Source organism: Portunus trituberculatus, chromosome 8, assembly GCF_017591435.1.
Source record: "Portunus trituberculatus isolate SZX2019 chromosome 8, ASM1759143v1, whole genome shotgun sequence".
NCBI classification, from domain to species: domain Eukaryota; kingdom Metazoa; phylum Arthropoda; class Malacostraca; order Decapoda; family Portunidae; genus Portunus; species Portunus trituberculatus.
This window is the reverse complement of record NC_059262.1, coordinates 2,910,001-2,935,000: the sequence shown is the minus strand read 5'-3', so window position 1 is coordinate 2,935,000 and position 25,000 is coordinate 2,910,001. Positions and strand designations below refer to the sequence as shown.

At 41.2% G+C, this 25,000-nt stretch overlaps 1 protein-coding gene across 14 annotated transcripts in view; it reads right to left on the bottom strand.

Annotated features, from left to right (window-relative positions):
• The window catches only part of LOC123500485 (longitudinals lacking protein, isoforms A/B/D/L-like), an 80,123-nt gene that overhangs the window by 45,341 nt on the left and 9,782 nt on the right, over positions 1–25,000 (bottom strand). Inside the window, exon 5 of one of the 14 annotated variants that reach the window (XM_045249212.1) lies at positions 553–1,274. The exons of 10 other annotated variants lie outside the window; for them this stretch is intronic. In XM_045249212.1, the coding sequence (XP_045105147.1) occupies positions 747–1,274 (528 nt within the window). In that variant the 3' untranslated portion in view covers positions 553–746. Of the gene's footprint in view, positions 1–552; positions 1,275–3,683; positions 4,263–5,166; positions 5,968–12,904; positions 13,605–25,000 lie in introns of those variants that run through there. 3 more of the 14 variants (XM_045249207.1, XM_045249233.1, XM_045249246.1) reach the window with 3 other exon arrangements.

Below are 25,000 nucleotides of genomic sequence, written 5' to 3'. Positions count from 1 at the left end.
CTCTTACTCACCCTCCTCTTCTCCTTCCTTCATTCTCTTCCATTCTTCCTCCTCCTCCTCCTCCTCCTCCTTTTCTCTTTCCTTCATCATTTTCTTCCATTCATCTTCCTCCTCCTCCTCCTCCTCCTCCTCCTCCTCAGCATCAATCAAAACACCTTCTCTCGTTTTCTTTCAAAATTCTCGTGTTGTCATAAGAAATTTCCTGTTTTCTATTTCAATTCCGTTTTCTTTGGCCTCGTTTTTGTTTTGTTTTCATCTCACGAGGGGAATGAAAAACTTACACGTACGTATATACACACAGACGTGCTTTTAATACGTACACTGCTGTCTACATGTGCGTCTACTCTCTCTCTCTCTCTCTCTCTCTACTATTACCATTACTATCCTCTATCTATTTACATACAATAATAATACTGTGTTGTTTTAAGTATTTACAAATCTATACATTCATTTTGGCATCGTAATAATAATAATAATAATAATATTTTACTCACGAATGAACGAATAAGAAATGATAGATAGGTAGGGGTAAACTGTGTGTGTGTGTGTGTGTGTGTGTGTGTGTGTGTGTGTGTGTGTGTGTGTGTGTGTGTGTGTGTGTGTGTGTGTGTGTGTGTGTTCACCTCACCACACCCACACACCAGCACTCACACCCATCAACCAAAACAAAGAGGTAAATGTGTGTGTGTGTCCCCGTAACTTGAACCCACCCCCATACACACACCTGTCACGGGGCGATCAGGTGTTCAGGTGTGTGTCATCATGTGCAGGTCGTACTGAAGCAGGTGTGTGGTGAGGAAGGGACACTTTGGGCAGGTGTAATGTTCCTTATCAGCGTGTATGTTAAGGTGACGGCGCAGCACGGCACTCTGAGCGGCTGAATAGGGGCAGTGAGGACAGATGAAGGGGCGGTGACCTGAGTGCGTGCGTGAGTGTGCCTTTAGATCACTCCTCTGTGCGGCGCGGTAGGGACAGTGTGGGCACGGGTATGGCTTCTCTCCGGTGTGTTTTCTAAGGTGCATTTTGAGGTTCTGCTTGGTGCCTGCCGCGTACACACACACCGTACACTTATAAGGTTTCTCGCCAGTGTGTGTGCGCATGTGTCGCTTCAGCAGCCAGCGTCTCTTGAAGGTGCTGGAGCAGACGCCACAACAGAACACTCGCTCCTGACCCTCCTGCAGGTGGCTCGGCTGGCGGGGCGGGAAGGGAAGGCCGCCCATCTCACCCAGCTCGCCCAGTTCTGCCTCACACAAAGCTGTCACCCGCACACCCACCTAAGGGAGGGAGAGGGAGAGGGAAGGGTCACTGTCTGCGCGCCCCCGCCACACCTCCCCACCTCCCCACACCACACCCACGCCTCTACGCCCGCACCAATACTACACCCACTAATCCACTTGATACCCACGCCCATACAACACGTTTCCAACACCCACACCTTCCCATACCACACCCACGCCCACTAAGACTAAAACACCCATACCCTGCCCCACATACACCCCCACACACCCACTAATCCACTTCATACCCACGCCATTACAAGTTTACATCACCCATACCTTCCCATACCACACCCACACCCAAACCCAAAGACCATGGTTACTACGCCCAGAGACTAGGGTTACCACGCCCATGCCTCCCCACGCCCACGAACGTTTCCACAGCCAGAGTTGAAGGAAACAGAAGTCACTCATTCCACTAACACGATTCCACTAAATGAGATGCTTCCACTAGTCACCTCTCTCTCTCTCTCTCTCTCTCTCTCTCTCTCTCTCTCTCTCTCTCTCTCTCTCTCTCCCCGTTATTGTGTCTTTCTCACTTTTCCTCTTTGTTTCTCTTCCTGTCTCTCTCTCTCTCTCTCTCTCTCTCTCTCTCTCTCTCTCCCAGGTACCATAAAAGTGTAATTGTTCTAGAGTGAAACAAAAAAGAATGAAAAAAAAAAGAAAAAGAAAACACGAGCGAAAACAAATGAAAAGTGTGAAAAAGCAAATGCAAAAAAAACACACAAACTTTTGGAATTCCCCACAAAAAATGAAAAAAAAAAAAACTGGCAACATTCATTTTTCCTTTCCACTGGTGAGAAAAAGAGAAAAAAGGATAAACGGAAAACAAATAATACCTTTCCTTTAACTCTCTCTCTCTCTCTCTCTCTCTCTCTCTCTCTCTCTCTCTCTCTGGTATTAATTACTTCCCGGGAGCTTTTGATAATAAATAAAAATAACTTGACAGCAAGTATTGGCCCCGATATCGAGAGAGAGAGAGAGAGAGAGAGAGAGAGAGAGAGAGAGAGAGAGAGAGAGAGAGAGAGAGAGAGAGAGAGAGAGAGAGTGTGTGTGTGTGTGTGTGTGTGTGTGTGTGTGTGTGTGTGTGTGTGTGTGTGTGTGTGTGTGTGTGTGTGTGTGTGTGTGTGTGTGTGTGTGTGTGTGTGTGCGTGTGTGTGCATGAAAGGGCAGCTTCCCCCCCCCTCCCCCAACACACCTGTAATCGGAAATTCCTGTATGTCTGAGTCACCTCTCTCTCTCTCTCTCTCTCTCTCCCAAATATTCCTGATTGAACGTTCATTACAGTAACGTTTAAGGATTGCATTAGACAAACGTTTCTACACTTAACGTTCACGATACACAAAAACGTTTCCCAGATGTTTCTTTCAATCCCACCCCACAAATAAACGTTGATCCACAATAATAAACAAATAAAACGTTTTCTAATATTCAGTTCCCTCCTCCTCCTCCTCCTTCTCTTCTTCTTCTTCCTTTCCTGCACCACAGTCCATCCACAAATAAACGTCGATCCTCAAAAATAAATAAATATAAACGTTTTTTAATATTCAGTTCCCTCCTCCTCCTCCTCCTCCTCTACCTCTTCTTCTTCCTTCCCTCCATCACACTCCACTCAGAAATAAACGTTTATGCACAAAAATAAAAATCAATAAAACGTTTTCTAATAGTATTCAGCTCCGTCCTCCCCCTTCTCCTCCTCTACCTCCTCTTCTTTCTCCTCTACCTCCTCCTCTTCTTCTTCTTCTTCTACCTCCTTCCCTCCATCACACTCCAATACACACTAAACAAAATAAATACACAATAAAAGGTTTCCACAGTTTTCAAGAAGACAAACCATTTTATAATCTTTCACATTCTTTTTATTTAATTTGGCCACGCATCCTGGAGCACAGAAAGGAAAGTGGGGGCAGTGAACACATACACTGACTGACCCGTAATGAAGGTAAATAGACCCCTCACTGCGCCTCTTGTTAACTGATGGTGCACGGTGGTCACTGGGAAAGGGTGTATGTATTTGAAAAAGTGTCTCATTGGTAAGGGATATAATACAGGATGGGTTTTGTAGAGCTTGGGGATAGATGCGTTTGTTTTAGTTCAGTAATATCTCGTTTTTTTTTTTTTTCGTTTTTTTTTTTTATTAGATTTGCGTCTGTTTTTTGTTTAGTGCCCCCTAGAGTGACTCCAGCGCTACTTACTTATACTAAAACTTCTGATATTTCTTTTCCAGTTCGTGTTTGTGTTTGTCTCTCTCTCTCTCTCTCTCAGTAATTTCTCCCCGTTTCTCTTTCTCTTCCAGTTTCAATTTCTCTCTCTCTCTCTCTCAATTTCTCCCCGTTTCTCTTTCTCTTCCAGTTTCAATCTCTCTCTCTCTCTCTCTCTCTCTCTCTCTCTCTCTACCAGACCCACATACCCACACTAACATGCTCTAACCCACACCAAGTCCCACTAACCCACATCCTCTCCTCCACCCCCATCCACATCCCTCCACTGGCCTCCACCGTGCATCCGCTTCACATGGGACCTCACATTGCCGCTCTGTGTGGATCTGTATGGGCAATGTGGGCAAGAAAAGGGCAGCTCTCCCGTGTGGATGCGGATATGTACCCTCAATTTACACTTATCATAGGAGGAGTATCCACAATAAGGGCAGTTGTAGTTCCCAGTTGGATTCTTGGTGAGTTTAAATGGTGAGGATACCGTGTGGATATTTTGTGGATATTTTTGGGTATTTTCGCCTATAGTTGTGTTTTTCCTCGTGTGGGTACTGTGTGGTGCGTGGGTTTGGGTCAGTGGCGTGGGGATGTCATGTGGATATTCGGTTTCAGTATTACGTGCTCGTCCACCTCGTCCACTCGTATTATTGGGAGATTTTAGCGTGTTGGAGGAGGGGGAGTGAATGTGGATGCCTTGCGGATATTGCGGGTACCTATCTCCTCTTCCTCCTCCTCCTCCTCCTCCTCCCAGTGAGTGATGGACCGCCGCCACCTGGGAGGACAAAAGAAGAACGGGCTTTTCAGATTCTACTTCCCGTTTTCTTTGACTTACAACTCTATCTTCAATGCTTAAGTTGTTCAATACGAGACTTAAGATACTCTCTCTCTCTCTCTCTCTCTCTCTCTCTCTCTCTCTCTCTCTCTTATTGTTTTATTTTTGGAATTGCATCAGAGGTGGACAGAATAGTGGTGACTGAGAATACTGGTTAACTCTTGCACTATGGAGGTGGACAGAATAGTGGTGAAAGACTGAGAGTACTGGTTAACTCTTGCACTAGGGAGGTGGACAGAATAGTGGTGACAGACTGAGAATACTGGTTAACTCTTGCACTAGGGAGGTGGACAGAATAGTGGTGACAGACTGAGAGTACTGGTTAACTCTTGCACTAGGGAGGTGGACAGAATAGTGGTGACAGACTGAGAATACTGGTTAACTCTTGCACTAGGGAGGTGGACAGAATAGTGGTGACAGACTGAGAATACTGGTTAACTCTTGCACTAGGGAGGTGGACAGAATAGTGGTGAGTGACTGAGAATACTGGTAACTCGCACCTCACACTCAAGAGAAGGAAGAAGATGAGGAAGAGGAAGAGGAGAAAGAGATAAGCGATAGGACAAACTTTACTCCCAAATAAACAAACATTTTTTTTCTTCTCTTCCTTTTTTATCATAACGAAAATAACGAAACTGAATGTAATGTAAACTTACACGAGCGGGCGCCCACACACACACACACACACCAAACTACCCGACTAATAACGAATATCCTACGATGAGAGAGAGAGAGAGAGAGAGAGAGAGAGAGAGAGAGAGAGAGAGAGAGAGAGAGAGAGAGAGAGAGAGAGAGAGAGAGAGAGAGAGAGAGAGAGAGAGAGAGAGAGAGAGACTACTATGTCATCAAATGATATTCATTCAGGAAGGAGGAAGAGGAGGAGGAAGAGGAAGAGGAAGCGAACAGACAAAGGCGAAAGAGGAAACAGAAGTAAAACGATTAAGAGAGGAAGGAAGGAGATTAAAATGATCCGGAGGAGGAGGAGGAGGAGGAAAAAGACAACAGAATTATTTCAGAGTTGTACTGAAGAAGAAAGAGTCGTAGTAGTAGTAGTAGTAGTTGTAGTGACATTAAAGATAGAACCGTGAGCTGAAATCATAGCAGAAGCACCAGCAGTAGTAGTAGTAGCAGCAGCAACAGCAGTAGTAGCAGCAGTAGCAGTAGTAGTAGTAGTAGTAGCAGTGGCAGTAGTAGTAGCAGTCGTTGAACTCAAGAACCATCGAAGAGAGAGAGAGAGAGAGCGATGAATGGGTAGAGCTAGCCGGAGTAACTAAGGCAGCACGTGGGTCTTGGATGACGGCACGAGACCTGACGAAGGGGAAGTGGTGGTGCTTGAGGACCTCGCGGGGAAAGAGGGTGTGGTGGGGAGCTTGCCAGTGTAGTTGTGTCTCCTTTTGGCATGGTCTCTCAAGTGGCCAAGCTGTGTACTTCGATGCTCGCAGAAGGGACATGCGTAAGGCTTTTCCCCGGTGTGTGTTCGCGTGTGCCTCCGTAAGTCTTCTAGTTGTCGGAAATTCTTGGAGCACACAAAACACCAGTACTTGAGATATGGGAGGGTTGAGGTGGTAGTGGTGGTGGTTGTAGTGGTGGTGGTGATGGTGTGGGAGCCTATTAGTTTGTTCCGAAGGGCGTGGACCACTACTCCCTGCAGCACCAAAAGAAATGATGTTGTAGCTTTGGTTCTTGTACTCATGGGGTTGGTTTATATTCTTTTAAAGGTGTAAAGGCTACGTGGTGACTAGCGCCCCTCGTTAAGTCATACAGGTAAAGGCAGGGCATGGTTTTTTTTTTTTTTTTTTTTTTTTAAGTCTTTTTGATGCATCTTTCTTACACCGTCACTCTTCAGCTGTTACATTCTTCCAGATATTGAAAAGTGGATAAAATTTACACTACACACACACACACACACACATACACCTGGCAACATTCCTTCCCCCAACAATTCCAAAACAAACACACATACTTCACACACTTACCATCGCCCTTCCTTCGTCCCTTCCCGTTACCACACACACACACACACACACACACCTGGCAGCATCCCTCTCTCCAACAATTCCAACACACAAACTTCACATAACCCTTCTTTCAGCCCTTCTCGTTCCTCCACACACACACACACACACACACACACAGAAGCACAGGATATGAACGAAAACACGTCTTGAAAACCACCTTACTGATCGTTTTATTACAAAAGGAGACGTATCATAAAATAAAAACTTTCAAAATAAGCCTTACAGATTAAAATGCAACGAAGGAAAGGAATGGAGAGCGAGAGAGCCAGAGCGAGAGAGAGAGAAAGAGAGAGACGCACAGGACAACAGGACACAGTAACATTATAATACTCATTGCCATTAGACTCATAATAAAAGCGGATTTCGGGGGATTACAGCATTATACCATGGACTGTATTGATAAAAGGGGGCTATGGGGGGCGATAACCGGTACCCCCCTTAAAAATAACACAAATTAAGCTCAATAAGAAAAAAAAAATAAATAAATAATAATAATAAAAATGAAAATAAATATAAACGAATAAATAAACCCAATCCATTAGTTTACCGGCCCCCATTCTGCCCCCCACGTTACCCCTCTCCAACATCAAGTACAGTAAGCAGTGATGTCACCTGGGCAACACCACAACACCGTAACACCACACCGGGTCTGCAGCAGCTGGTACGGAAGGCAAGACAACTCGAAACTCAACTCTTCCCTTCACTGGTCACGCTAATAAATAGATAAATGGCTGTTTTGTCTCCTAACTTGCCTTGGAAATAGAACTGCCCCTTAGATTGATAAATAAAGGTTTGTCTCCTAACTCGACTGCCTTGGAATCTGAACTGCCCCTTAGATAAATAAATAAATGGCAGGTTTGTCTCGCAACTCGACTGCCTTGAAATTAGAACTGCCCCTTAGTTAGATAGATAAATGCAAGTTTGTCTCCTAAACTCGACTGCCTTGTAATTCAGACTGCCCCTTAGATAGATAGATAGATAAAATAAATAAAGGTTTGTCTGGTAACTTAAATGGCTTACTATCCCTTACCTAAGAACAAAGGACTAACCCACTGACAACCTTCTTCCTTTAAAATCACAGATGAAAATAAATGAAATAGAAAAACCGCTGATTTAACTGGACACAGCCTGAACATAGTCTTTTCCTCCTTACAAAACTAACTTGATAACTTTCTCCCTTTAAAAACAGAGATAGAAAATGAATCAAATAGCACAAACATTGATCTAACTGGAGGCAGATTGAGTGTAGCTTTTCTCTATATAAAATGAACCCACTTGATAACTTGCTCCCTTTAAAAACAGAGATAGAATAAATCAAATAGCACAAACACTGATCTAACTGGAGGCAGATTGAGTGTAGCTTTTCTCCCTTTACAATCAGAGACACCTAGAGGATAAAGTAATGAATAAGACAGACTAAGTATTGATCAAGCTAAACAAAGAAGTAATGAATGACAGGCTAAGTAATTGATCAAGCTAAACAGAGATCGAATGCTGCTTTTCCACTTTACCTTACACTAACCTCACCTTTTGGCAACCTTCCCCGTAAAAACACATCAATAAATACACAAGAAGATAAAAAAAATAAATAATAATAATAATAAATAATGATAAAATAAACAAATAATAGTAGAAGTAGACCCAATGTAACTTTTCTTTCTCTACTTTAAACTAACTTCACTTCTTGGCAACTTTCCCACTAAAAACCACACCAATAGATACATGAGATAAAAAACTGCAAAATAGATAAATAAATAGATAAACATATGACAGTACACGCAGACCCCATGTAACATTCCCTCTTCACCTTAAACTAACCCCCTTTCTTGGCAACTTCCCCTTTTAAAACACACAAATACACAAGATACAATACCATAAATAAATCAAGTGTAGCTTCTCTTTACCTAAAACTCACTCCCCCTCCTTGGCAACTTCTTAACCCATTCAGTAGCTTGGCATGTCTTCCTATTCACTCTGGTTACTATTAGGTGACTTTATACAGCTTCAGAAACTCATGTGGGGATTAAAATAGTGAGGACTGGATCATTAACCTTCTGACCTCCATGGAACCTTGCTGGTGTAAGTAAAATTGTATAATCACACCAAAAATTTCAAGGTAAAAAGTGTCCCTGTACTGAAGAGGTTTGAGAAATGAATATAAAGGTGGGCACTCATTCCACCTTCCACTCATGCCTAACTAAAGCACAGCAGAGGGAAATATGAACCACTATGGACCTTGGCCTTCCTTTGAGACAGACAGACCCAGTACTGAAGGGGTTAAACAAATAAAGGTGGACACTCACTCCACCCTCCAACCATTACTCCCACGTCTAACTAAAGCACAGGAGAGAAATATTAACCACTTGACACCTTTCACCTCCCTTTGTGGCAGATGAAGGGTTAGAGACAAAGATGGGAAAGAAAAATAAATATACAAGAATGGCCACTCACTCCACCTTCCACTCTCCACCCGATGTCTAACTAAAGCACAGCAGAGAAATATTAACCACTTGACACCTCTACCTCCCTTTGTGACAGATGGACCTAGTACTGAAGGGGTTGACAAAAATAAATACATAAAGATAGGCAAGACAAATAAATATATAAAAGTGGCCACTCACTCACTCCACCTCCAACCATTACCCCCACACCTAACTAAAGCAGAGTAGCAGGGGGCATTAACCACTACACACCTTGACCTTTGTGGCAGGACCCAGTACTGAAGGGGTAATAAATACATAAAGATGGGCAAACACTCCACACTCCACCATTACTCACACACCTAAACGCCTTATACAGAAACACTTCCCTCTCCCACCGTGACCATTTTCAAAGACCACAGAGCCAAATAACCAAGTTTTTAAGAGTACTGGTCCTGTTGATAATGCAGAAAACTTGTTAACATGTCATTAGAATTACAGAAATACCCTTAAAAACTTGTCACTTCAACTATAGCCCTTTGAAAATAGTGAAGGTGCTGTGTGGAAGTGTTTTATGGCAGATGGACCCAGTACTGAAGGGGTTAAGAGTCAGACAAATAAATAAAGGAAGGGGACTCACTCCACCCTCCACACTCCACCATTACTCCTACACTTAAAGAGAGCACAGCAGTGGGGGACATTTATAGACACCTGAACCTCTCTTTGTGGCAGATGGACCCAGTACTGAAGGGTTAGACAAATATATAAAGGTGGACACTCACTCCACACTCCATTACTCCCACACCTAACTACAGCAGTGGGGGACATTTATAGACACCTCGACCTCCCTTCGTGGCAGATGGAATGGTTATCACTTATCGAGGGGGATTAAATAACAAACAGGTAAACAGTAAATGAATGATATCACCGTGGAAATGCGAACTATCTTATGAAAGGTAGACTAACTTAACTATTATCACCAGAAGCATAGCACTAATAGTAACTGTAATCATAATAGTAATAGTAATGATAGTGGAAGTTTTGTTTCCTTATCACGTTTCAGTTTGATGGTAATGGAATAGCAAATAAATAAGGACATACAGACACACACACGAATGGAAATGATACTCAAAAATGGAAAAAAATTGAAGAAAACAACAATAATATCTTACACAGACAAACAACAAAAGCATCAATAAATACAATAAGAGAGATCACTGGTTTCGTTGACATGTTAGACCGACTGACTGACTGATTGACTGACTGACTGACTGACTGACTTAACTCTCCTATCAATAACTTATCAATTAACACACTGGCGGGTCATTATCACATCCTGGGCTGCACACACCTCCACGCACCAATCACAAGCCACCTCACCAATCACCAGTCACCAGGAGCCTTCAAAGTGACTGGTGACTTAAAACATCCTATCACGGAGCATTATCTCACCAATATACAGGACTTAAAACCTCTTGGCAACCTCCCTCACCAATCACCAATCACCAGGAACATTAAAAGTGACTGGTGGTCTAAAACATTGTATCACGGAGCATTATCTCACCAATATATAAGACTTTTTAAACCTCTTGGCCTCCTCCCTCACCAATCAGGACCTAGGATTGGTGCTCAGAAACATTAAAGACACCTAATCACCAACCACCTCCCTCACCAATGGCTTTCAACACTCACTGGTCCCAAAAATCACCAATCACGAACAGTTTTCTCACCAATCTGGACTCTTAAATCTCATTAGCACTCAGAAATCACCAAATTGACTTGATTGGTGATTTAATACATCTAATTACAGACAAACTCCCTCACTAACCCACAGGACTTTTAAATATCACCAATCTATGAGCATGAAAGTGACTGGTATTCTAAAAATTTCCAATCACAGCTTATGTCACCAATCTTCAGGACTTTTAAACATCACTGCTCTTTAGAATCACCAAATTATGAGCTTAAAAGTGATTGGTGCTCTAAAATCTTGCAATCACAGCTTATATCACCAATATGTAGCTTTAGTAGTGATTGGTGCTCTAAAATATCCAGTTACAGCTTAAGTCATCAATCTTGACTTTTAAACATCACTACTCCTTAAAAACACCAAATTATGAGCTTAATAATGACTGGTGCTCTAAAAAACATTCCAATCACAGCTCATCTCACCAATCTGTAGTTTTGGCAGTGATTGGTGCTCTAAAACCTCCAACCACACAGCACTTCTCACAATAAGGACTTTTAAACATCACTCAGCCTCAGAAGCACCAGTCTATAGGAGGTTGATGGTGATTGGTGCTCTAACAGGTAATCACAGTGCATCTTTCAATCTAATGGGCTGAGTTTGCTGGAGTTTGCTTGAGTTTACTTGGCTCTCACAAACACTGATCAGAGTTTGCCTTTCATTAATGTACAGCACTTCAAACTTCACTGCTTCTGATATACAACGAATGTCTTAAACTTGAACTTCATTGATAGAATAAATAAATAAGTAAATGGTTCTGATATACAATGAAAGTCTTAAACCTGAACTTCACTGATAAAATAAATAAATAAATAAATGTGGTTTTCAATGGGGTTATTCAAACTTCACTGGTCTGGAATTACGATGAAGTTCACAAATATAAACTTCACTAGGAGAGAAAAAAAAAAAAAGGAAAAAAATGAATGAATGAATGAATGAATGTGCTTTTCAAATATGTTAATGAGACTTCACTGGTTAAAAAAATGTAATAATAATAATAATAATATGTAAAATAAATATAAATAAACATGCCTTCCATTCACTTAGAGTACTTCAGAAACTTCACTGGTCAAAACAAAGAAAAAAAATAGATAAATAAATAAAAAAGTAAATATCAACAATAATAAAAAAAATTAAATAAACGACCACAATGGCACACCAAGTTACAAAAAAAAAATAAATAAATAAATAAAAAAATAAAAAAAAAATAAATAAATAAATAAATCCAGTTACAAAAACACGTAAAAAAAAAATAAATAAATAAAAATACAAAAAAATTCACCAAAGACATTATCCAAAGTTACCCAAAAGTGACAAAATTATCCAAGAAGTTACCCCAAAGATCCCCAGTTACCAAAACCCCTCAAAATAACAAAACATGATTGGTGGACAGAATCACTAGCATTGAGAGGTGGCTTGTGACTGGCCGAGAGACACACCAACAGCCAATCACCTCACACTGTCTCCCTATTGGCTACCAGGTGGACAGGTGCGGCACAGGTGAGCTCGTCGGGAAGCGGGATACCTAACAACTAGACAGACAGACAAACACACAAACACACACACTGGTTGACACAATATGGCGGACTGGCGAACTGGCGGACATTATTTTTTTTGCTTTTTGTTTTTGTTTACCTATGCAGAAGCGGTTTTGTATTCTTAGTGGATTGTTTATTTCTTTTTATTACTATTATTAAGTTTGTGGAAGGAATGTTAGGTTAGGTTAAGGGAAGGAAAAGAAGAGGAAAGGAAGGAAGAAGGAATATAGAAAGGAAAGAATGAGGAAACAGATGGATGGAATTGGGAAGGAAAAGAAGAGGAAAGGAAGGAAGAAGGAATATAGAAAGGAAAGAATGAGGAAACAGATGGATGGAATTATATATTTTGGCACCATGAAGAAAGAAAGAAAAAGAAAGAAAAAGGAGGCAGGAAGGACAAGAGAAGAAAAAGGCAGGAAAAGCAAGAGAGTAGAGAAAATATGAAGGAAAGTAAAAGTAGAAAGAACAAGAGAAACCAGAGGAAAGGAAGAGGAAAGGACCTTGAATACAAAATGAAGAGGAAGAAGACAAGAAGTGAAGGGAAAGATAAAGAAAAGAGAGGGTGAAAGGAAGGAGCAGCTGTCATATATGGAAATGCATGGGTTGTCATCATCATCATCATCATCAAGTATAAGACAAGTACAATACAAATAGTTCTGGCACACACACCCTCCCCTCCCCCTTCCCTTCACCCCTGCCCTCTCCCCCCTCCCCTCCCTTCCCACTAACACACAGACCTTACAAAAGAATCACAGTAATAACCTAATACTTAGAGAGAGAGAGAGAGAGAGAGAGAGAGAGAGAGAGAGAGAGAGAGAGAGAGAGAGAGAGAGAGAGAGAGAGAGAGAGAGAGAGAGAGAGAATGCTGAGTAAATGCTATTGTTGTTATTGTTTTTGTTTTGTTGGGTGTAGGAGTCGCAGCAGCAGCAGCAGCAGCAGCAGAATCAGGAGGAGAAGGATCACTTGGGAATCCTTGCACTCCTCCATGACCTTCGGGACACTGGCGGCCTACATGAGCTGCAGCATCCTACAGGACCTGCAGGACCCCTCACGACCTACTTCACACTAGTACAGCACCTTGGAGATCTTGTACGGCCAAGCTTAGGACCCTGCAGGCCCCCTAGAAACCCCCAGGATCCCTCCAGGAGCCTTGAGCCCCTCAGCAGCACCCTAGAGGCCTGGGGGATGGTGGCAGCGGTGACGGTGGTTGTCTAGTATTGCATTTTGAAGATCCTGTGTTTGTCCTTCATGTGAGTCTGCAGGTTGTCCTTGCGAGAGAAGCGTCTGGCGCAGATGGAGCACACGAAGGGCTTCTCGCCGGTGTGGGCGCACAAGTGGCGGCTCCACTTGGACTTGTCCAGGAACAGTTTCGCACAAAAGGGACAAGTATAATTCGCGGTCCCTCTCCTGGCTCGGTTTTTCCTTGGGCAGCGGGTGCGAGGCGCAGCGGCAGCCCTCTCAGGCCTCTCCTGGTGGGGACTGCCAGCGGGGGGCGAGTCCTCCTCCTCCCCCCCCGCCGTCCCCATCACCACCTCCACCGCGGCCTGCAACGCGCCGTCCTATAAAGAAACACCAGCAATAAGAAGCAGGACCGTGGCAAGGCGGCGACTTACACTCACTAGCAGGCTCCCCCTCACCCCCCAACCCACCCCTCACCCCTCACCCCAACACCCAGCCCTAGCCTCACCCCTCACTCACCCTAGGGCACCAGAACCAGGGACAGGAGGGACAGGAGCAGGATAACTTGGATAACTGTCATCTGAGGCACGCTGCTGTGTTGCTGTGCTGGTGCTGATATAAGAACATAAGAAAAGAGGGAAGCTGCAAGAGGCTGCTAGGCCTACACATGGCAGTCCCTGGCCACACAAAGGTAAGGCTCTCTCATGGTGAAGCAGAACCCTTACCACACTACCAATACTAACACTCAAAACCTAACACTTCCACCACAACCTGTTACATTACCACTATGCCCTCAAACCACCACTTGGATCACCACACAACCTTTATAATCACACTACCAATACTACCAACACAATCATAACCCCCCAACACTTCCACCACCACCTATTAACCTACCACTATGTCCTCAAACCATCACTCGAATCACTGCACAGACCTTTTTAATCACACTACCAATACTAACAACTCAAAAACCGCAACACTTCCACCAGAACCTTTCAAACTATCACTACACCCTCAAACCACCACTCAAATCACTGCAAGGACCTTTATACACCAACAAATACCAAAAACCCTCTTAAAACACCCTTCAAACCACCATCACAACCACTTCACACCTCCAGGCACCTCTTGACACAACCTCACCTTATCAAGACCCTCAAACACTGCCACCTCTTAACCTTACGAACCTCAACTGTAAACAAAACCAGGAAGAGAAAGACACCCATGTTTGCCTGTACACCCTAAACACCACCTCTTACACACACCCTACATCAGGAGGAGGGAGAGGAGGAGGGAGGAGGAGGAGGAGGAGGAATAGGTGTGAGAAGGGTAAACTAATGGGTGAGAGAAAGAGGGTAAAGAGAAGACATAGTAAAGATAAGGACAATGAAATAAATAAAGGAGAATAGATGAGGTAGAGTAAGAAGTCAAAATAAAGGAAGGAGAAAACAGATGAGAAAAGAAAGAAAGAAAGAAAGAAAGAAAGAAAGAAAGAAAGAAAGAAAGAAAGAGAATGAAAAAAAAAAAAAAAAAGAGAAGGAAAAGGACATAATTATGGAGGAAATAGAAATAAATAAATAAAAATAAAGTAGAAAACAGCAAATTAGAGTACGGATTAAAGTATTTTTGGAAAGTTAATAAGGTTAGGACGAGCTTCAAAAATATGAGGCAAAGGAGAGTGGCATTAATTAATTACAGGACCTTACGAGAGCAAGAGCGAGAGCGAGAGCGAGAGAGAGAGAGAGAGAGAGAGAGAGAGAGAGAGAGAGAGAGAGAGAGAGAGAGAGAGAGAGAGAGAGAGAGAGAGAGAGAGAGAGAGAGAGAGCGAGAGAGAGAGAGAGAGAGAGAGAGAGAGAGAGAGAGAGAGATGAAAGGGATTAAAAATATGGTTCAGATGTTGTAAATATTAGATAGGGAAAGGTTAGGCTTGATAAGGAAAGGAAAGATAAGATAAGATAAGGTTACATTAGGTTAGGTAAGATAAGGAAAGAGAAGATAAAGGAAGAGAAAGAAAGGTAAGGAAGATAAGGTAAAAAGTAGTTATTTTAGGTTAGGTTAGGTTTGCTAAGGTCATCAGGTCAAAGAGAGGAGAGGCTAAGGTCACTAAGGTACAACAGGGCAGGGCATGGGAGGGAGGGAGGGTGTAGGGAGGGCCACTCACATGCTACACCTATGCAGTGATATGGGCGCGGCCTCCCCTGAGTGGGTGGTGGTGCTGGGGGTGGGCGTCGCGGAGGTGTGCGTGCAGGCGGTCCTTTCTGGAGAACGCCTTTCGACACGAGCCACACACGAACGGTTTGTCTCCGGTGTGGACGCGACAGTGGCGACTCCATTTAGTCTTGTCCCTGAACAGCTTCCCGCAAAAGGGGCAGTGGTACACGGTGCCCCACCTAGCCCGGCTCTTCCGCCCGCCACCACCGCCACCGCCACCAGCCTACAACAAAAGACCAAGACACGGCCGGGGTCAACAACTGCAACACCAACAACAACAACTACAACTGATGCAACTGCCGTGTATTCCTGGGTGTTGTGAAGTGTTGTTGGTGTTGTTGGTGTGTTGGTCATATTTTTCCTTTTCACCAGTGTTTTGTGATATTCTTTCTTCATATGTGTGTGTGTGTGTGCTAATCATATTTTTCCCTTTCATCTGTGTTTTGTGATATTCTGTCCGTGTGTGTGTGTTGGAGTGTTGGCCATATTTTTCTTCACCAGTGAGTTTTGTGATTTTTTCCCCTTGATGCGTGTGTTTCAATTGGTGTGTTGGTCAGTTGGTCATATTCTTCTTGATCAATGTGTGTTTTGGTATTTTTCTTCATCCTTTATTTCTAGTTTTTTCTTCTCTGTTCAGTATCATTCCTTTCCTTTGTGTATGTTTTGTGATATTCTTTCCCTCTCTAAGTGATTTGTGTTTTTTCTCATGTTTTGTGGATTTGCTTATCCTTCTCTCACTTTCTTTTTTTCTCTCTCTCATTGGATGTCTAAGTATTGGTAAGCTATTATTCATATCTTCATGTATTTCCACCTTCCTCTCACTTTATCTAATCATTTTTCTCTCTCATGATCAGTAATTGGTGTGATTTATGTGTTTAGCATGAATTTAATTAGAATACATTATGCATCACTATCACACACACACACACACACTCTTACCCTCCTCTCTTCACTACACCTTTTGCTTCCCACCACTAACACAGGTACACCATCACCACCACTTCCACCCACCAACCCACACCACCCCAAAAAATAGTAATAATAATAACTTAAATCTCAAAATACCAATTAATATACTGATTATACAAGTGTGTGTGTGTGTGTGTGTGTGTGTGTGTGTGTGTGTGTGTGTGTGTGTGTGTGTGTGTGTGTTCCGCAACTTTCTCAAAATGCAAATTCCGGTAGATAAACAAAAGATAAGTACAAACCACTTGCTTTAAATTGGGAAAGTTTTGAGAGAGAGAGAGAGAGAGAGAGAGAGAGAGAGAGAGAGAGAGAGAGAGAGAGAGAGAGAGAGAGAGAGAGAGAGAGAGAGAGAGAGAGAGAGAGAGAGAGAGAGAGAGAGAGAGAGAGAGAGAGCAAAATCTTCCCTGTTATATTAATATCAGATACGCCTTTCACTCTAAATCTCTCTCTCTCACCCCGCTAACCCTTTCCATCTTTCAACAGGTACAAGCAGAAGTATCCCTCATTACCTGGCCATCCCCACAGGTGTGTTAATCAGTACTGCACTCGGCCTTCACCCCAGGTACAGGCAACTCTTGATTTATGTGATAGATGCGTTCCAAGAGGCACCGCATATTTCAAAATTCGCGTAAAACAAACTTGTAATCCTCATAATAGGGTGATGCGGGATGTGGTCCAAATTGTGTATAAGGAAACTGATCGCGTAAATTTAATTCATTATATTTTTTTTGGTCGTATTGACAAAAAAAGAATAAATTAAATACACACAAGTTAAGAGTTACCTGTACTAATGGTGGTACAGGCGACAGGTGAGTTTAGGTAAGGTAGTCTGAATTGTACAGGTTAATTATACAGGTGTTTGTATGTTTTTTTTTTTTCTCTTTGCTTTGTTCCTAATTTGTCTGATTGTATTTTTCCTCTCCTCCCTTCTCCATTTCTTTCTATTCCTCCTCTTTCTCTTCTCATTTATTTGACGCTGTTTATTCCCTTCCCTCTTCTTGTGTGTTCCTTTCTCTGCCTCATTCCTTCCTGTTCTCTTCCTTCTCCTTCTTTTCACTAACTTCTTCCTTCCTTCCTCTACCCTTCCACTCCTTTTTGCTAACTCACTCCCTTCCTTCCTTCTCCTCTTCTCTTCTCTTCACTTCCCTTCTCCTCTTCTTTTTTGTCTGTTTCCTTACCTAATTTCCTTCCTTCCTCTCCTCCTCTTCACTTCCCTTCTTATCTATTCCTTTTGCTATCTTCCTTCCTTCCTCTCTTCCTCTCTTCACTTCCCCTTCCTCCTCTTCCTTCCATTCACTCTCTTGATCTCTTACTTTGTCTTCATCTACGTTATCTTTTTAGTCTCCCCTTTCTACACCTTTATCATATTTTCTCCTATTCTTTGTTCTTCGTTCTCTCATTTATTCATCTTTCTATTTCTTGGTTTTATTTAATTTCCTTACTTCATGTTTCTTGTTTCTCTCTTCCTTCTATTTCCTGTTTTATCTTCCTTTATTCTTTTTAATCTTATCTTTATCACTTTCTCCTTTGTTGGATTTTTATTATATCCTTTGTTACTTTTTTCTTCTTCCTTTTCTTTCCATTTTCTCTTCTTTCTTTCATTTCTCTATTTTCCTTTATTCTCTTCCTTTATTATGTTTATTTTTCTTCTCTTGTTCATTTTTCTTTCACTATTTTCTTATTCCTCTTTTTTCTTTCTTTTTACATTTTTTTTTCTAACTCTCTCTCTTTTCATTCTTTTCTCTCCCTTTATTTCTCTTTCCTTCACTTATTATTCTTTTTCCAATTTTTTTTCTCTCTTCCTCCTCTTGTCTCATAATTCCTTTCTTTTTTTTCATTCCTTCTCTTCCCATCAATTTTCCCTTCACTAAATTCTTATTACTCTCTCTCTCTCTCTCTCTTCTCATCACCCATAGATTTCTTCCTCTTTTTTTTTCCATTCCTTTTTCTCCCCATCAATATTCCCTTCACTAGATTCTTATTAAACTTTTCCTTTTTTTTATTTTCTCTCTCTCTCTCTTCCTCCCCTCGTCACTCTGTCCAGCAGCCAATCAGGTCCCAGCTTATCAATCCCTCGGCCAATCCCATTCCACCTCTTCAATCCTGCACAATGAGCCTACCTGTGCACCCTCATCCTGGTTAATTAAGGACAGGTGGGCTAATCAAAGGTACTGACAACATCTCCCTCTCCCTCTCCCTCTCTCTCTCATACTACTGTCTGCTCTCAGAATTAATAATGTGCAAATGCTAGTGATATATTTCTGTATCTTAGTGTAATTTATTTTTTTCTTATATATCTTTGTGTAAATGTGATGAAATGTTTGTTTCTCTACATATTTATTTTATTTTTTTATTTTTTATCTGTGTGTGTGTGTGTGTGTGTGTGTGATCTTATGTTTCTACTTCTGTATGTAATCTTTTCCTTGTTCTTATTAGGTCAAATCTTTCCAATGCTCACTAAACTCTCTTAAATGGAATCTGGTCATTTTTTATATATTATTATTATTTATTTATTTATCTATCTTTTTCAAGGTGAATCTGATCCAAATACTGGTGATAAATGCTACTTATGTTCCTCTATGCTGTTTCATATCAAAGCTTGTATGAAAGTTCTTACCCTCTAACCTGAATTCATTAGTTTCTTATATTTTAGAGGGAATTGAATCACTTACTAGTCAGAGTCTTATATTCGGAGTCAATTTTACAATATTGACAAAACCTCTTCAGAAACAAACTTTGACAGTCATTCTCTCAGGATTTGACCACCTTAGGAATTCTGATGCAGTTTGACGAGGAACAAAGGAATATCAGTGTTTCATAATGTAGCAACGGAGAAACGAGGCATGTAGCACATCTCACATGTACAATGAAAACACAAAGGGACAGATGCATGGTTGTGTTTCTTAATTAGGACCTGACCACTTAAATTCTGATGCAGTTTGACGAGGAACGAAGGAATATCAGTCTTTCAAAATGCAGCAACAGAGAAACGAGACAGGTAACAAATCTCACACGAACAATGAAAACACAAAGGGCAGATGCAGTGTTGTTTACTTAACCAGGACCTGACCACTTGAATTCTGATGTTGTTTGACGAGCAACAAAGGAACACTAGTCCAGTAACAGCGACAGTATAACGAGGCAGGCAACAAATCTCACACATACAGTAAAAACATAAAGGGCAGATGCATTGCTGTATTCACTTGATTAGGATTTGACCAAACAAGAGATTCTAACGCAACAAAGGAATAACAGCCTGAGAAACGAGGGATGTAACTTATCTCAAACCTACAACAAAAACATAAAGGGTAGATGCATTGTTGTTTTAATTAGGACTTCACCACTTGAATTCTGATGCTGTCTGGCGGAAGGAATATAAGGCTCTGGTGTAGCAACGGAGTAAACGAGGCAGGTAACAAATCTCACCTGTACATTAAACACTAAAAACATGAAGGGTAGATGCATTGTTGTGATTTCTTAATTAGGACTTGACCACTTAAATTCTGATGCTGTTTGACAAGGAATGAAGGAATATTTGTCACTGGTGTAGCAATGGAGAAATGAGATAGGCAACAAGTCACACATGTACGATAAACACTAAAAACACGAAGGGTAGGTGCAGGAATCGTGAAGTAACATGTGCAATATTCTCTCCCAGTTGCCACAGAGGAGTTTAGGTAATGACATCTGAACATAACAAAGACACAACCTCCATCAGGCACAGATAGCAAACATTATTACTTTTATTATTTCTTTCATCCTTTTTGTTATCATCTAATATTTCTTTTCCTTCCATCTCCTGTTACTTCTCTAGATCATCATTCTCTAAGACATACCCACTGAACAAGATGCCCTTACAAAACACAGGCTGACAACAAAACAGTGAAAACATTCCCTCATTGTCTTGTCACACCAGGCTGGGCTACAAGACACCCTTAGACCACACAGGAGGCTACACCACTAACCCTTTTCCTCGTCTTCTAAAACACACCAGCTGGAGCACAAAACACCTTTAGAGAACACATAAGGCTAAAACAACAAACTCTTATCATCATCATCACCTAATATAGACCAAATGAGCCATGAGACACCCTTAGAGAATGCATAACACTAAAACGAACTCTTATCGCCACCTAAAACACACCAGCTGGGCCAGAAGACACCCTTAATATCAAGACTACACAACTAACCCTTATCATTGTCATCTAAAATACACCAGCTGGGCCACAAGACACCTTTAATAACAAGACACCACAAACCCTTACATTGTCATCTATAAACACCAGCTGGGCCACAAGACACCCTTAGAGAATGCATAACACTAAACAAACCCTTATCTTCAGTCTTCTAAAATGCACCAGCTGGGCCACAAGACACTCTTAGAGCACAGATAAAGTTAAAATGAACCCTTATCCTTATCGTCTTCTAAAACACACCAGCTGAGCCACCAGACAGACAATGCACAAGGTTAGACACACAAAACTCACTCTAATCTTTCCCTAGAACACTCCAACTCAAGCACATTTCTTTTAATAAGTGTTTTATTGTTCTTGGCTGATTTTCCCACATACAGACACACTTAGAGGACACAGACAGCTACACAACACCTTCATCTGTCCCTTCAAGACCTGACCCACAAAGCAACCTTACTTAACCAGCACAAAAAAGATGGACAAAGAAACACCATCAGTAACCTAATCTTTTCCTTTATCATGTTTATTTTCCCTTCCTTCCTCTTCCTATTTTCCTTTTACTACATTCTTATTACGTACTCCTTTTTTTGTTATTTTCTCTATTTCTCTTTCATTCCCTGTTACTTTTTTCCTTGATCTTTCCTGTCTATAATTTTTTTATTACCTTTTCTCTAACCTAACAAAATCATGAACAACAAACACAGTAACACCCTCAAAACTCCCCACAAACCCAGAGCAGGCCACTTAACCCACAGGAAGCCACTGTACTGAACACCATTTTCTCATTCCAGCAAGCCAGAAAGAACAGCCCACACAAGGAAGCCACAAGCCACCACAAGCCAGGCACTCACAGCATAAAGCTTAGTCTTGTACAAAACAGCAATGACAGCTTCCTCATAGTCTCCTTCACAAGCTTTTATTCTCAATCATCTCTGTGCTTCATCTCTACTACTTCAAAAAGGCTTTATCATAATTTACACAAGTTTTTTTAAGGTGTTTTACAGTTCTAGATGCAGTGACAAGATTTCTGTATTATCAGCAGGAGAAACACTCTTGAAAACCTTGCTAATCATCTCTCTGGCCTTGGAGAATAGTCATAGTGAGAGAACAAACTGTTTCTAAAATTCACCAGTCTTATTTCTGCATTATTTACTGGAGAAACACTCTTGAAAACCTCACTAAGCATCTGTCTGGCCTTGGAAAATAGTCGTGGTGTGATAGCATAGTTTCTGAATATGGACCAGTCTCATAACACAGGCCAGGTAGGAACAAGCTCTATGATTCCAGTAAAACAGCTCAGTAATGTTGATGTGCCCTTGAGCTTCATCTGGTGTGATATGGTGTGTTCTGGTTTCAATCTTGGTTGTTTTTAGTTGTAGTTTTGATGTCTATGTTCCTTTTTTCTCATCATAGTGTTGGCTTGTTGTTTTTATCAGTGTTGCTTTGTTTTCTTATATTTCATTTCCTTGCGTACTTTCCTCTATTTTAGCGCCATATTAAAAAACACTTCCCTCTTTCACCATGACCATTTTCAAAGCCCACAGAGGCCATTACCCAAGTTCCAGAGAGAGTAATGTTCCTGTTGATAATGCAGAAAACTTAACATGGCACTAGAATCACAGAAACACCTTTAAAAACCTGTCACTTCAACTAGAGCCCTTTGAAAACAGTGAAGGTGCTGTGTGGAAGTGTTTCAGAGTATGGGCCTTAGTGTGTTGTCTTGTTTTTATCAGTGATTCTCTTGTCTTCCATTGCATCTCATTCCTTTGCACTTTCTCTATCTTAATGTTGTCTTCTGCTGTTATTATTAGTGTTCTTTGTTGTCTTCCAATGCATCTCATTTCCTTGTGTGTTCTTGTTTTGTCCTCTGTTGTCTGTGTTACTCTTGTGATCCTTTGCCTTCTGTTTCATCCATCTCACTGTCTCTTACTTCTGTGTTTCTTCTTTGTCTTCTTCATGTTTCTCTATCCTTTCTTCTTCTTTTTTTTCATGTAAGAGGGAAAAATTGGCAGTGTAGCAAAAACTGGGATAAAAAACAAATGCCTACTGACGTTACTGTTGTCTTCTGCTATGTATACTACCCTTGTATTCCTTCTAATACACCCAATACATTCCTTCATCTTACTTCAATTCCTTCATCTACTACACCCCTCAACATTCCTTCCTTCTGCAACCTCTACTATCCTCATCTTCCTTCATTTACTACACCCCAAACATTCCTTTACCTACAACACCCATTATTGTTCATTATCTTCCTTCAATGCATCCAAACTCTCTTCTGCTACATCTACTACCCTTGCCTTGCTCCATCTACTACACCCATTAACATTCCTTCATCTATTACACCCATTATCTTTCACTATCTCCCTTCACCATGTCCGAACTCTGCTGTGTCTTTTGCTAAGTCTACTATTGTTTTCTCCATCTACATCTATTAGCATTCCTTCAACACAACCACACTCTATGTATCTTCATCTCCAATGCCCATTAACATTCCTTCACCATTCCTTCAGTGCATATAGACTGTGCTGTGTGTCTTCTGCTTCCTTTAATCTATACCATTTACTCTTTCCTTTCTTCTTATTCATCCTCTCTTTCTTTTTATTCAATATTTCTCATCTCTCTTTTTTTTGTTCATCCTCTCCCTCTCTCTCCTCACTTTCTATTTTCATTCATTTCCTTTCTCCTTATTCATCCTCTCTATTCATCATCTTTTATCTCCCTTCTTATTCATCCTCTCCCTTCAGTCTTTCTATTTCTATTTATCGCATTTCCCCTTATTCATCTTCTCTCTCTCTTAATTCATCCTTTCCCATCTCCCTTTCTTATTCATTTGCTTCCTTTAATCTTTTTATTTTCATTCATTACCATTCTCTCTTTAGCTTGTATTTCTCTATTTCATTCATCTTCTCCCTTCACTTTCTATTTTTTTTTCTTATTATTTATTCTCTCCCATCTCCCTATTTTATTCATCCTCTTCTATCTCCCTTTTTTAATCATTCTATCCTATCTCCCTTTCTCTTTCCCTTCTCAAACTCTACATCTTCACCAGTACATCATCACCAATAGGTTCTCCTCACCACCAGACACCACAGTTACTATTTGGTGCAGCTTCATTCGCCACATCACAGTACACCACCACAGAGCCAGCTGGTGGTGACGTCCTCCACTCAGCTGGTTATGGTGCTAGAAATGACCGACAGCTGGTGCATAGATGATTCAACAACTTAATTACTGAACGTCTTGTATGATTTTGCTGTTTTTAGTTAGAAATGGTAATAGTAGTAGTAGTAGTAGTAGTAGTAGTAGTAGAAAACATGGCATTTTACGAAACATTTATAATTAATATCTTGCATAATTTCATCTTTAAAGTTAGCAATGGCAGAAGGACCATTCCTATAACCAGTAGTAGTAGTAGTAGTAGTAGTAGTAGTAGTAGTAGTAGTAGTAAGACAGCTTCCATCACCTTTTATTCAGTCAGGCTTTCACTAAACCACACCATCACTGAAAACCTTACGTCAGTTCACCATCTTCACAATTACACAGCAGAACACTATAACCCGCAGCAGTAGTAATAGTAACAGCAACTTCCACCACCTTATATCACACCACGGCAGCAAAAACAGTAGTAAAAGTAGTAATAGTAATAGCAAACACCCAGACCTCACCCCTCCCCCCAACAAACTTTACGTAAAGAACACACGCTCAAATACTCAAACACGCACTTGAATATGAAAACATGAAACACGAAAAGCAGCAACGAAACAAACTTTTATCAATACTGGGTCTTTAGTGCTTCTTATTCATCTCTCCACCAGTAATTCCTCCCTTTAGAACCCTGCAGTGCCACAAGGGACATGACAAACTGGGAACTGGGAACTGGGAAGGGTGTGCATGAGTGTGTCCACCCTCCGAGCACCTCACCACATTGACCCAGTGTGCTGAGGTGCTGGGACAGGCTCATTAGGTAAAAAATAAGGTTATATAGTGCTAAATCTTCAAGTAAAGGTATTAATTTATCTTAGTATTTGAGGAAGGTAGTTTTCAAAAGGAGTGGTAATGTCATAAAGCAATATACAACACCCTCCCACAGTCCAACACCAGTCTCTGTTTCTGTGTCTTTGTTTACACCAATGATAAATCTTGCGTACTCTTCCTTCCTTCTTGTACGTAAACCATTATTCTTTTCTCTCTCTTTCCAATACACCAGTACATCAATTCTTTCCTTCTTTCTCCATCATCAACCATTTTTTTTTTTTTAGCATGTTAACAAGAGAACAAAGAAATGTGTGGAAACTTTCTCCCTCTTCACCGACTCAGAAATTGCACAGGGATTAAAAAAAAGGTATATATATTCTTACCAAGACATACAGGACATATCAACAGTAGTAGAGACAACCAAC